We start from the raw sequence: 12,200 nt of genomic DNA, 5'->3' as shown, positions 1-12,200 counted from the left end.
ACATTGCAGACTGTCTGGGTTTACAGGGTTGTGTGAAGCCATGCTTTGCTAAAACTCTGGTTAAACCACAGTGGCTTGAATTCACACCAGATGCCAAGCCAAGAGAGAACTTATTTTGCGGCTTTAGCTTCTTGGGGGGGAATCAGGTTGTATTTCAGATATTATGTATAAATTCACCCAACATATTATGAAGGTTCAGGGTGATTGGATTAATAAAAAGGTTTTTTTTTTCTTAAGGGTGACATGTTGTGGTCCTCCACAGATTGATAAACATCAGCTACCAGTGTTGTTTCCATTATTGGCCGTGTCTTTCAGAGATGCTAGAGATGTTTGTGTCTTTCAGACTGCCAAAATTCACATTTTGGTGGCAAATTAGATCCAGGCTGTAGTTAAATTTGTAGACGCTTTGTTATCCCCATCCTTTTTAAAAGACCTTTTAAATCTAAAATTTGCTTTGAACATTTCAACATTTCAATCTTGACTGTTTATTTACCAATTGAATTACTTTATAGCAGAATTTGCTGTTCGGAGTATTCTTTAATAGAAATCCAGTCCCTAAGGAGCGAATGGCTCTTCAGCCTTTTGAAATACCCATCATAAATTTTATTTATAGTTATTGAGCAGTCACGTGTAGTAGAGACAAAACACAACAAATACTGCACTAATTCAGTAGTTTCATTCTTTTTAAATCTATCCAAGAAACCAGATTCTGCCGAAACAGAAATGTCTCTGCTATAGTGAAGACATAAATATGCTGATGTTAAATTTCCCAGTTATGGGAAAAAAATTACAGCTATATTGTTGACTGTGTTAGTATATTTGGCAGAAGGACTGGATGAAAGTGTCAGACTATCCCAGACTGGAGAAAAGAGCTTAAGGAGCGAAAACTAACTTGGCAACTTGTTAAACCAAACTTAAATAGCTAAACAATCCCTAGAAAAGATGCAGCTGCTTTAAGAAGTTGCAGAGAGATGTCACTTGAATGTCGCCATGTCATCCATACCATCTTTTTGACTCCCAATCAGAAGCACATCACAATATGGTACCCGCAGGTAGAATCTCTGTCATAGCTTTAAAAGAGAATTTTAGCTTTGATTATTCAGGGTCTGTTTTTAACTGACCGACTCATTCCATCAATTGATGGCTTTCATTTTCAACTGCCATTTCACGATGGAACAGAATGTGAGTCTTGTCTTTGCCATCCCAGTACAGAATTGGTTGTTTCCTTTAGCTGTATTTTAAATATGTTCCTTTTTCATTTTAGCATCCTTGAGCATTCTACGCGGCTTTTTCTCCGAAAATAATGATTTGTTTCAATTGTGTCTCTTCTAAGAATTTACTTTTCAAATTGCAAAGATGTTCGGAGGTAAACCATTCTGAAAGATTAGAAGGATCTTTTCAGATCAAAAGCCTTCCATTAAATGAGCTACGAGTTGACTCCTCTTTTCCATAACCACAGATATGGCTCCCAAATTATGCAGAAAATCCTGCAGATGGCGGAAGGGATTGATGTGGGTAAGATGCCGTCGTTTGAGCTGGTGCCGGGCACGAAGACAGCCAAAAGACCACGATCTCCACGTGATGACTCTCCCCAAAGTGAGCACCTTCATTTCTTTTTAAACGTAGTTCCCTTCAGCCTGCCTGCCTCCTAATTTTTTTGGGAAGCAGAATAACAAGAGTTGTAAGGGACCTTGGAAGTATAATCGTAGGGTTTGTGCTGGCACAGCTGCATAGGTAATTCAGCTTGTCACGGTTACAATAGTATGTACCAGAAATCCCAAGAAGTGTGGTGATGTGTAGAAGAGGCAGAGGCTGGGGGCGGGGTCAAAAGAGGACTTACCCTAGAATCCTTACATGTCCACAAATGCTCCAAGTCCAGCCCCCCAGATTCTGTTAACTCTTATCTAGCACCAATTTAATGCTGGCTGTTAATTGACTAGATTCTTGTGCATAGGCATCAGCAATAAATCTAACTAACTCAGGAGAGGTGAATTCTAGTCCCATCTAAGGCATGAAAGCTGGCTGGGTGACTTTGGTCCATTCATCAGGAAGCAATAAATTCTAGCCCTACTTTAAGCATGACATTCATCTGAATAAATATTAGACAGAGGTGGGCATCCTTGTAAGTTCGCCATAAAAACATGGGACCTGAAGTCCTGAATATCTCCTTTTCATTTTGACTTGCCATTTCACATGAGTGAAGAGCTAATCAGTTTTTCCACCATTGCTGAAAATAATTTCCTGTGGGTTTCTGTTCCCTAGACTGCAAGAATGCAAGAAAGCAAGCTCCCAAATTCCGTGTCCGGCCACGCTTTGAGCCCATCCACTTCGTCGCCAGCAACACTCAACCGCAGACGAAAGAAGAGTCTTCAGAAAACCAAGCCCAAGACACTTTGGAGAATATCACAGCCCAGCAGATCCAAACTTACGCTGATCGGGTGTTTAGCAGCTTCGGCACCCAAGACAGGGACTCCCAGTTCTCCAGTTCCGTAGGCCTTGGCTATGGAAGTAGCCAGGTCAAACCACCCGAAGCTAAAGTGGTTCCCAAAAGTACAGAGATTTCTACTGCTGGGGGCACGACGACTTTGGTGGACTCTGCTTTTCTCCAATCCTCTTCCGAAACTTTCCCCAAATCAGTAGTAACAGCCAAGCAGTGTTTCATTAACAAGCTTGTAACGGCCGTCCGCAACAATCTCGCCAACCCCAATTGTAGCGGCGGGCCAGAAAAAATTAACTACACGTATCTTTTGACGCGGTCGATTCAGGCTTGTAAGACCAACCCAGAGTATATTTATTCTCCCCTGAAGGACATTTCGCCTGCCGATCTCCCCAAGAAGAAGAAGATTCTCAAAGAAGGTTTTGCCTGCGAGGTGAGGTGTCAGAACGTCTATCTGACCACGGGCTATGCGGGCAGCAAAAACGGTTCCAGAGACCGGGCCACCGAGCTGGCAGTCATGCTGCTGCAAAAACCCGTTGAAGTCAAAGTGGTTCAGCGGAAGTTCAAGAGCGCCACGCGGGAGGATTTGGTGGTGTGTGAAAGTGGGACCTCTTCGCTTGAATTCCCGCCAGCGCTCAAACTGCCGGATGACGTGAACCCCCCTGCAAAGGACAGTGTGTCGGGGCAGCCGAGTTCTGACCCGCAACAAGGGCCCAGCTCTGCCAAGCATTGGACTAACTTTGTCCTCACTGAAAACGCCAGTGATGCCATTGGCATTTTGAACAATTCCGCCTCCTTTAACAAAATGACTGTGGAATACAAATACGTGCTGATGCCCAACCGTCTCTGGCGTTGCAGTGTCTATTTGCAAGGTCACTTCTTGGCTGAAGGCTGCGGCACTAAGAAAACCAGCAAGCACGCCGCGGCGGACGAAGCCGTGAAAATTTTGCAGAAGACTCAATCCAACGTGAGCGCCACCAAAGCTGTCCAGGTCCAGAAAGTCAGTGGGGCTGCCCGCAACCCCGCGAGGAAGAAGAATCTGAAGGACCTGGTGGTGTACGAAAACTCCATGAATCCGGTCTGTACTCTGAACGACACCGCTCAGTTCAACAAGATGACGGTGGAATACGTCTTCGAAAGGATGACCGGCATGCGATGGAAGTGCAAAGTGATGCTGGAGAACGAATTGATCGCCGAAGCAATCGGCGTCAAGAAGAGCGTCAAACACGTAGCCGCCGAGGAGGCCGTGAAGGTCCTCAAGAAGACCCAGCCTACCGTGGTCAACAACTTGAAAAAAGGCACCATTGAAGACGTCATTTCCCGGAACGAGATTTGCGGCCGCTCGGCCGAAGAAGCCTTGAAGCAGCAGATTAAGGAAGACAACATTGGAAATCAGATTTTAAGGAAGATGGGCTGGACGGGGGGCGGTTTGGGCAAAAGCGGGGAAGGGATCCGGGAGCCCATCGCGGTGAAGGAGCAGTTCAAAAGGGAAGGGCTGGGACTGGATGTCGAAAGAGGCTCCCAGATCACCAAAAAAGATATTGAGCAGATCATCCAAAATTACGCTTTCTCGGACAGGAAGATCGATCTGACTTTTTCCACGGAACTCACCAACGATGAGCGGAAACAGATCCATCAGATAGCCCAAAAATACGGGCTTAAAAGCAAGTCCCATGGGCAGGGCAGGGATAGGTACCTGGTGGTCAGCCGAAAGAGGCGTAAAGAAGATTTGCTGGACCAGCTGAAGCAGGATGGACAAGTTGGCCATTACGAACTCATCATGCCACAGGAGAAATAGGGAGCGAGCCTTAAGTTTTTCCCAGGGGGTCTGGACAAGAACCAGGTTTCCATTAAACGGGAGGGGAAAGACATTGTATATTGTTGTGGGAAAAAACCAGCTCAAATGTTTCCCCTGCTTATTTTAATTTCTGAAACTTTACTGGAAAACAGGGCAATCTTCTGTCCAAATCCACGTTGTGCAATCCGGATGGCATCTGTGTTGTTTGCCTGTTTTAAGAAACTCTCAGATACAACATTTTTCCCCCCTTCATGTTTTAACTACTTTGGTAATAGCAGAATATCTACTCAGCAGGGGAGGAGAGGGACCCTGGCAGAGTTTGCCCCCCCCCCTTTTTTTTTTTTTAAAAAAAAAAAGAGGGAGACATGGAAAGACAGCCGTTTAAAGAGAACTATATGCAAAGGGGGTCTTAATAATAGATTTTTATGGCTGGGCATGCATGGAAGGGCATGTTTTATATTTAAAATGGGCGGGCGTAGAGGCACAAAACTATTTTCAGCATATTCAGAAATATCACAATATTTGACCGCTTGGTTGACTCAAACCAGAACGGGCGGCAGAATGAGCAAATCCTAAACATCTTTTTTTTTTTTTTAAACTACCCAACATCTAGCCTAGTCCCGATTCTCCGTTTCATTGGACAGGGTGTGATTTTTCACAACTAACAGTTTAAAACTGTAGTCTTTTTAAGTTTCATCAACCTTAGTGGGGGGAAATTGCACCTGGCCAAAATCTCCGTTTCAAGTTTCTAGCCCTCCGGATTAAAACTACTGTAAGGGGAAGCTCAGGGGCCAGAGATTGTGAATGCCACGTTGTTGGGGTATATACAGAAGTTGGACCTCCTGGCTGGGTAGCATCAGAGTTAACAAATTAGCCCAGGCTTGTTGCCTAGTTTGTGCAGTTCCCAGCAGTTCCATCATTTGTGATACGAGGCAGGAGCTTCTACATTTCAAAACAAGGCAAATATATGTTATTGTATTTTCCATCAGCTTTAGAGGACGGGGCATTTCCAGGCTTATTTTAATCGGAGTGAGCAAGATGGAGTTCCAGTTCTTTTTCTCTGAAGCCTCTACCTATTACTCCGTTTCCTTTGTGTAAATGTGCTTGAATATTTCACAGGGAGATCCGCAAGTAAAAGGTTCTCTCGCTGAAGTAGCGTGTTGTGGTTTTGTGCACAGTGTTTTTAATCCTCTTGGACAGGCTTTCTTCCAGCTACAGGGGCTGTTGAAGGATATCAAGCCTTGTTTTCCCATTTCATTCAGTTCTTCCATTGTTTCACTGTTGCGTAGAGCCTCGTTAGGCTGGAAACGATACACCCAGTGCAAGAAATGTTTTAGGGAATAAATAATTCAGCCTCGATTTACACTCTGAAGGAGAGAAACAGTTCTGAGTAAAAAAAAAAAAAAAAGGTATCTTTTTACCATGAAGGAAAGCGGCAAAATATTTTTTTAAAAAATGGATTAGGACTTTGGAATGTTTTAGGACACAATGGGGCATTCCTGCATTTCTAGGAAAAGATAATTGTATTATAAAGAGTTACAGACAGGAACTTTTAGAGCCTGTCAACTCCAAAAAAACTGCACAGGCCAATTGTGTATTTTTTTTTCACACAAAGACTTGGAACGCAAAGACCTTAACTATATTGCGCAATCTCTCTTGATCGCCAGGTGTAATTGGCTTGCTCTTCAACAGAGCTTCTCATTCATCTAGAACAGGGGTCTTCAAACTTGGCCCTTTTACGACTTGTGGACTTCAACTCCCAGAATTCCTCAGCCAGCGTGCACGCTGGCTGAGGAATTCTGGGAGTTGAAGTCCACAAGTCGTAAAAGGGCCAAGTTTGAAGACCCCTGATCTAGAACATCCAGGCCCAACTTCTGGGAACCCACCCAGTTGTGGCAAAGGTTGGGCGAAGCTAATTCATCTTACCTACACATTATTTCACCTTGGTCTTGCCACTGGTGCACATGTTAGTTCATTCCTTTGTAACTTACTAGCATCTGCAATGTTTAAAGACAGATAGCTGGAAAACACAAGGCATTGTGGAAGTAGTAAAGTCTCTCAATCTCCCTAAAATAACCCCCAAAATGAGAGATTTTTAAGGGGCGTTCCAACTTGCTCTGAAAGGCACCCAGCCTATTTCACCTGGTGCAGTAATGGACATAAGACAAATTAGCTTGTGGGGTGCTCCAGAAAGTAACCATAAATCACCCTTATGTAATTAGCTGTAAGCATTCCTGAAAGTGTACAGTATGTTATCCATAACAGAAGGCAGAGAGAAAGGAAAACATTTAGTCTAATGAGACCATCGGCATTATTAAACGGTCCCTCAATTTGCAAGATCAACTTTCAGCCGCTCGTTTCTAAGTCAAATGTAAAGCGATGCACGTTCGTCTTCTTTCAACAATAAGCATTTCGGTTACACGTTTATTTACAAGTAATTGAAAAATGTACAGTTTCTTACATGGGTTACTTGTGCAAAGTTGTACTCCAGAGTTCAGGTATACACAGAGGACACTTGGTAGAGCGGACAAAAACCCACGGATTGGTCTCCTCTCACACTGCTGCTTCAAGTACAAACTCAGCTTCACAAAAAAAAAAAATGCTTTTCGCACGGGTGAAAGAACCAGGCAGAGGGAAGGGCAAGGAAGAAGGGAACAGAGGACAGACACATGCTGCACTAGCATTTGCAATCTTTTTTTTTTTTCCTTTTCTCCCAAACAGAAAGCAAAGCCGTAACGATTTCATTTCCTTCCCCCCCACCCCCCGGTTAAGAGGTAGAAATTGAAAATCATAGAAGGAAAAAAAAAATTGTTCTCGAAGCATCTGTCCTTGCACGCTCTTTGGCCATCAACTCTCAACACCCGTTCTTGTCCTCGCCCCAGCTCTACTCAAAAGGTGAGTGAGCGTGGCTAAGCCACTTGAGCACCCTTTTGAAAGTGCTATCACAATAACACCAAACAATCCACCTTGCACTTGACCTATAAAAGCAGGGATCGGCCCTCTTCTCCCCGCCCCCCCCAGGCTCAACACGGAATTAGTGTTGCAAAACCCACGCAGCTGAAAAAGGCTTGGGAGGGAAAATGGAAAAGCAGCACACTGGGAAATCAGGGGTTGTGTTTTTGTTTTTTTTCCTTCCTTCCATAAAATACTCAACAGATGTAGTTATGTTGAAACCAGCGGTTAAATGACCAGCCTCGGACAGATCAGCACTCAAGTCATAGTTAAAAATGTATATTGTATATAAACATCCTTTTTTCTTTTTGAATCAAGCTACACGTAAGCATCACTGTGTATAACACAATTAACAATTAAAAGCTTAAGTGTACACTACCAAAAAAAAAAAAAATGCACAATACTGCCCCTAAGACTGGCGATGGTAGACACCCCCCCCCAAGGGAAGTGGAAATTTCAGCCTCAGTAATTCTTTTACAAGTAACCCAAGTACAGTACATTTGACCTCAATGGGGAAGGTGGGACAGGGTGGCTTTTTCTGATGTCCAAAGAGAAAGAGATCCAGCGAGGGTGGTTGGCCACACAGCACAGACAGCTAGTTTTGCTTTCCGAGTAAATGCAGTGATGCAAGGAGGAGGAAGAGGAGGAGGAGGAGGACTCAGACACTTCATACATATATTTTCCTCATCAGAGTGTTCATTTGCATCAGCCAAGGTCAACAGTCACGCCAGCTCTGTTCTACAATGGCGGAGACTCGCTTTTCGTATTCCCGCTTATTCTCTTGGTATAGCTGAGCTGCCTGGCTGTTTGCTGGGCTGTTTGGGTTGGGCTCATCCAGTAAAGACTGTTTTAGAAGAGCGAAAAGGAAAGGAAAGAAGAAGAAAAAAAAAGACGGTTAGGTTTGATTTATTTATTTATTTAAATTTATATACCGCCCTATCTCCCTTACGGGACTCAGGGCGGTGAACAGGCAATAATAAAAATCACAATAAATATTGAATAAAAAGCCTGCTCTAAAATACCCCATATAAAACCCCTAGCAAAGCCCAATCGAAACTACGCCAGGCCGGCTGCGTGGAATAGGTGGGTTTTCAAGGCTCGGCGGAAGAGGCGCAGGTCCGCAGTTGTACGTAGGTCGGGGGGGTAGGTCATTCCAGAGGGCAGGAGCTGCCACAGAGAAGGCTCTCCCCCTGGGGGTCGCCAGCCCGCATTGACTGGCCGACGGCACCCTAAGGAGGCCCTCTCTGTGGGAGCGGACTGGTCGAAGGGAGATATTTGGTAGGAGGCGGTCTTGCAAATACCTAGGTCCATTGCCATGGAGCACTTTAAAAGTTGTTACTAACACCTTGAAGCGCACCCGGAAGGCCACCGGCAGCCAGTGATCATCTTCCACACAAACACTATGCGCGGCCATTGTGAAATTCAAACTGAGTGCTGGAAGGTCTGTTAAGAATACCCCTGAGATGCTTTAATACCCCCCCTTTAAAAAAAAATCTTGTAGCTATGCCCTCCCTTTTAACACAACTGAATCTGAATAAAACAAAGGCAGCGCGAAGCGAAGATTTGCTATTGCAATCAGGTGCACCTAGTCCTCGACTTACGACTGCAATTGAGCCCAACATTTCTCTGGCTAAGTGAGACATTTCTTAAGTGAGTTTGATGCCTCGTTTTACGACCTTTCTTGCCACGGCTGTTAAGTGAATCACTGCAGGTTAAGAGCACGGTGGTTAAGTCAGTCTGGCTTCCTCACTGACGTCGCTTGTCAGAAGGTCCCAAGGGGGGATCGCGTGACCCCCCCCCGGGACACAGGAACCGTTGTTAAGTATGAACCAGCTGCCAAGCATCCAAATTTTGACCACGTGATTATGGGGATGCTACCAAGGTCGTTAAGTATGAAGGATGGTCGTTAAGTCACTTTTTCTTTGAATGGTCACTAAATGAACTGTTGTTTATTTATTTATTTATTATTTTGATTTATATCCCGCCCTTCTCCCGACGGGACTCAGGGCGGCTCACAACCTGTTTAAAAACAAAAACATACCCACAATCCCCACCGAATAAAACCAATTAAAAGCCAAATATTTAACGTTGTGATTTCCTGTTTAAAATTTCCTTAAAATAAACCCGATTGTTAAGTCGAGGACTACGTGTACTCTCTTATGTTCACAGCAGAAACAATAAAAAAAACCAGGCTATTAAGAATTTGTAATCTATTCAAAGCCCCCTTTTACCAGCTCATCTATTGACGTCAAATAAGATTTTACTCAAACAGCTTCTTTCCAGAGGGCCAAAACAATGCCCTGGGCGCCTTGAGCATTCTTATCAGACCTATAATCATACACCCCTGGGCCTACTGATTCAAAACCCATCCAATTTCAGTTTCCTCTGACCGAGACTTCTGACTGTTCTTTTTCGTTAAATCGGCTGGCTTCAGAGGAGCCGGTTATCTCCGTCAACTGCGTTGAATTCCAAATGGGACTGGACGGTGGTATGCCTTAACTCCTACAAAGTCTGCAAAGCTTCAAAAAGTACCAGCGAACAGCCGCCGTTACCTGTATGGATGTTAAGATGGATGATACATCGTAGGTGGGGCTCCAACGGTTTTGAAGAATATCCAGACATATACTACCATCTGCATAGACTTAAAAGGAAAATGTGTGGGTTTTTATAATTGGAAGTGTTGTAGTATAACTATCAGGTGTTCATGCCTGGCTCAACCAACCTCCATCTGAAGTCACCCCAGAAGAAGAACCTGACTCTGACCGCAGGCTCCGACTTGAGCCGTTAAATGTTATGCCGTTAGATTTTATGACCTCACAATTATTTGTGGTTATGACGGGTCAACCAAATATTAAGGGCCGCACAGCCTTTCAAAGATCTACGGAAACCTAATTAACACATAAATATAGCTGTCCAGCTACCTTTTGTAAATATTATCTCTTTATTATAGGTTCTTTTCCATTTCCAGCGGTATATCAAACACCCAGGAAATCCACAGCTGAAATAATACAATTACAAGGAGTTGATTATCTACCTGTCCCTCAACTGATGGAGGCCAAGATTTTGGGGCAATAATTTTGTAGCCCATACCAACCTAACGGGAGACGGACCACTGAGACCCAGAGAGAATGCTTGATCTTCCTAGATTTGTGTCCACAAATCTATTTTGTGAAGAAGTCAGACTTCAATGTGAGCAATGTGGGTTTTTTTAAAATGTGGGAGGATCCCTCAAACCTACGCTTGTTATATTCTGATTAAGAACATCTTATTCAACTTCCTTTTTACAAAACTGATTATCTTAGGGGCTTTCCCAACAAGTCAGTGACTGTTGACTCGATCCGTAAAGAAACAATACACTATACTGTATTATGTGCTCCTTGTTTAACCAGAATCTCTTATCTACTAATATGGTTTAGAATGATGAAACTCTAATAACACCTTCAGGTCACTAAACTGCAGGATTACAGATACCTCTAAAGGAGCCACAGTCTTTCTTCACCCCTGCAGGAATACTAGATTTTACAAGCTAGCTTGTAAAACTGTAAATATGGGCTCCATTTCTTCCACAGTCCCTGCTTCTGCTCTTTTACAAAAACTACTGGTTTTTTTTTTAAAAGAAAGATACATACCATTCGGATGAAACATCTTAGACACAAATCTGACAGTAGGTGGCTTGTTCGGATATTCTTCCGTGAATTCTATGGTAAGCTTGAAAGTTCCTGTAATTGAGAAAGGGGGGAGAGGGTGATTAATTACATCATATTCACAGGTGGGTTTAAGTTTCCCCTGCCCTTTTTTTCCTCAACATGGGTCCATAAGTCAGAGAACCCCAACGATTCCTCATATTTGTTTGGCAAGTAGAAAATCCGAGACCGGGCAGATAGAAAAACAGGCCGTGAAACTCGCAAGCATTGTATAATTGCTCCTTTTTTACACAACAAAAGAGAAACAAACTACTGCCTTTATAACTGAACTCAAGAGATTAACAGAAGGTAGCAAAGGAAGCAGGTATAAGGCCAAATGGGAAAACAAGCGTGCTCTTTAAAATACGTATATGGGTTTAAGTACAGCAAGACATAGTTAAAGGCTGTGCGGCATAGATGGCTTTCCAAGGATCTGAGAAAAAGATATATAGAGTGCCATAAAATTAAACAACACAATTATTAATATCTTCAAGTGAGTTCTAAAAAAGGCATTTAAGTGTAAGCAGCAGCAGCAGCAACAGTAGAATCATTTTTAGTAGAGTGCCAGTTTGACCTACTGGTTAAACCACCAGGCTAAAAAGCAACAGAAGGTGAGTTCTATTCCCACCTTAGCCATGAAAGCCAGCTGAGTGACTTTGGGCCAGTCACTCTCTCTCTCCAGCCTACCTCACAGGATTGTTGTGAGGAAAATTGGAAGGAGGTGCGTTGTATAGGCTCGCCACCTTGACTTACTTGTAAAAATAGTAATGATGGGATACAAATAAATAGGTGAATAAATAAAATAATCAAAGGAGGCAGGAGGCCTTCTAACCACTATCAGGCTGACAGGGAAGGATCCAAAGCAACCTCAGCAGCTAAGCCTTGGGAGGGGAAGGAAGGCCACGGATATTAAGGGCCTTAAAAAGTTCAACCCAAAGGAGGAGGGGATCTTACCAGAGATTTCAATGGAGAGTAATTTTAAAAACACAGCATCGAAAGAGAAGAGCAAAGAGACAGTTCACACTCATTGGGACAAATTGGAGACTGAAAGCAGCAGTCACGCACGGCAAAGCTTCCGAGAGCGAGCCCTAGTTTAGGAATCTCCCTGTCTAGCAAGCAGAGGAACGCTCTTTCATGCTCCTGAAAAGGTGGGATTCTAGCACTGATTTAACATGGGCGATCTCACATTAACAAGCACATTACAGTCTCTTAAGATTGTTTCAAGAAAGACTTACCATCCTCAAATGGGGTTCCCTCTGGCCTGAAAAAAGAAAAGGGTTGTCAACTTCTCGCATGTAAAATATTAGTTATAGGAGTCAGGTTTTTGTTT

General features: G+C 43.5%; 2 protein-coding genes across 2 annotated transcripts in view; one reads left to right on the top strand and one right to left on the bottom strand.

The window, feature by feature from the left end:
* Positions 1 to 1,460: 1,460 nt before the first annotated feature.
* NKRF (NFKB repressing factor) lies at positions 1,461 to 4,258 on the top strand. Its single transcript, XM_029286796.1, has 3 exons — positions 1,461 to 1,596; positions 1,687 to 1,697; positions 2,271 to 4,258. The coding sequence occupies exons 1-3, from the start codon at positions 1,476 to 1,478 to the stop codon at positions 4,233 to 4,235; spliced, it is 2,097 nt and encodes a 698-aa protein (XP_029142629.1). The 5' UTR covers positions 1,461 to 1,475; the 3' UTR covers positions 4,236 to 4,258.
* A 3,575-nt stretch (positions 4,259 to 7,833) lies between these two features.
* The window catches only part of UBE2A (ubiquitin conjugating enzyme E2 A), an 8,057-nt gene continuing 3,690 nt past the window's right edge, over positions 7,834 to 12,200 (bottom strand). The window contains exons 3-6 of the mRNA XM_015828894.1: positions 12,106 to 12,131; positions 10,817 to 10,906; positions 9,740 to 9,828; positions 7,834 to 8,031 (exon numbers count right to left, since the gene is read on the bottom strand). Of these exons, the coding sequence (XP_015684380.1) occupies positions 7,903 to 8,031; positions 9,740 to 9,828; positions 10,817 to 10,906; positions 12,106 to 12,131 (334 nt within the window). The 3' untranslated portion in view covers positions 7,834 to 7,902. The remainder of the gene's footprint in view (positions 8,032 to 9,739; positions 9,829 to 10,816; positions 10,907 to 12,105; positions 12,132 to 12,200) is intronic.

The sequence above is a fragment of the Protobothrops mucrosquamatus genome, unplaced genomic scaffold (assembly GCF_001527695.2).
Source record: "Protobothrops mucrosquamatus isolate PMUCROS unplaced genomic scaffold, P.Mucros_1.0 scaffold5077, whole genome shotgun sequence".
Taxonomy (NCBI): domain Eukaryota; kingdom Metazoa; phylum Chordata; class Lepidosauria; order Squamata; family Viperidae; genus Protobothrops; species Protobothrops mucrosquamatus.
This window is presented reverse-complemented; position numbering and strand designations above follow the sequence as displayed.

Bases quoted from the DNA above. Each gene is read 5' to 3' on its own strand.
- NKRF (XM_029286796.1), top strand. From the start codon at position 1,476: ATGCAGAAAATCCTGCAGATGGCGGAAGGGATTGATGTGGGTAAGATG.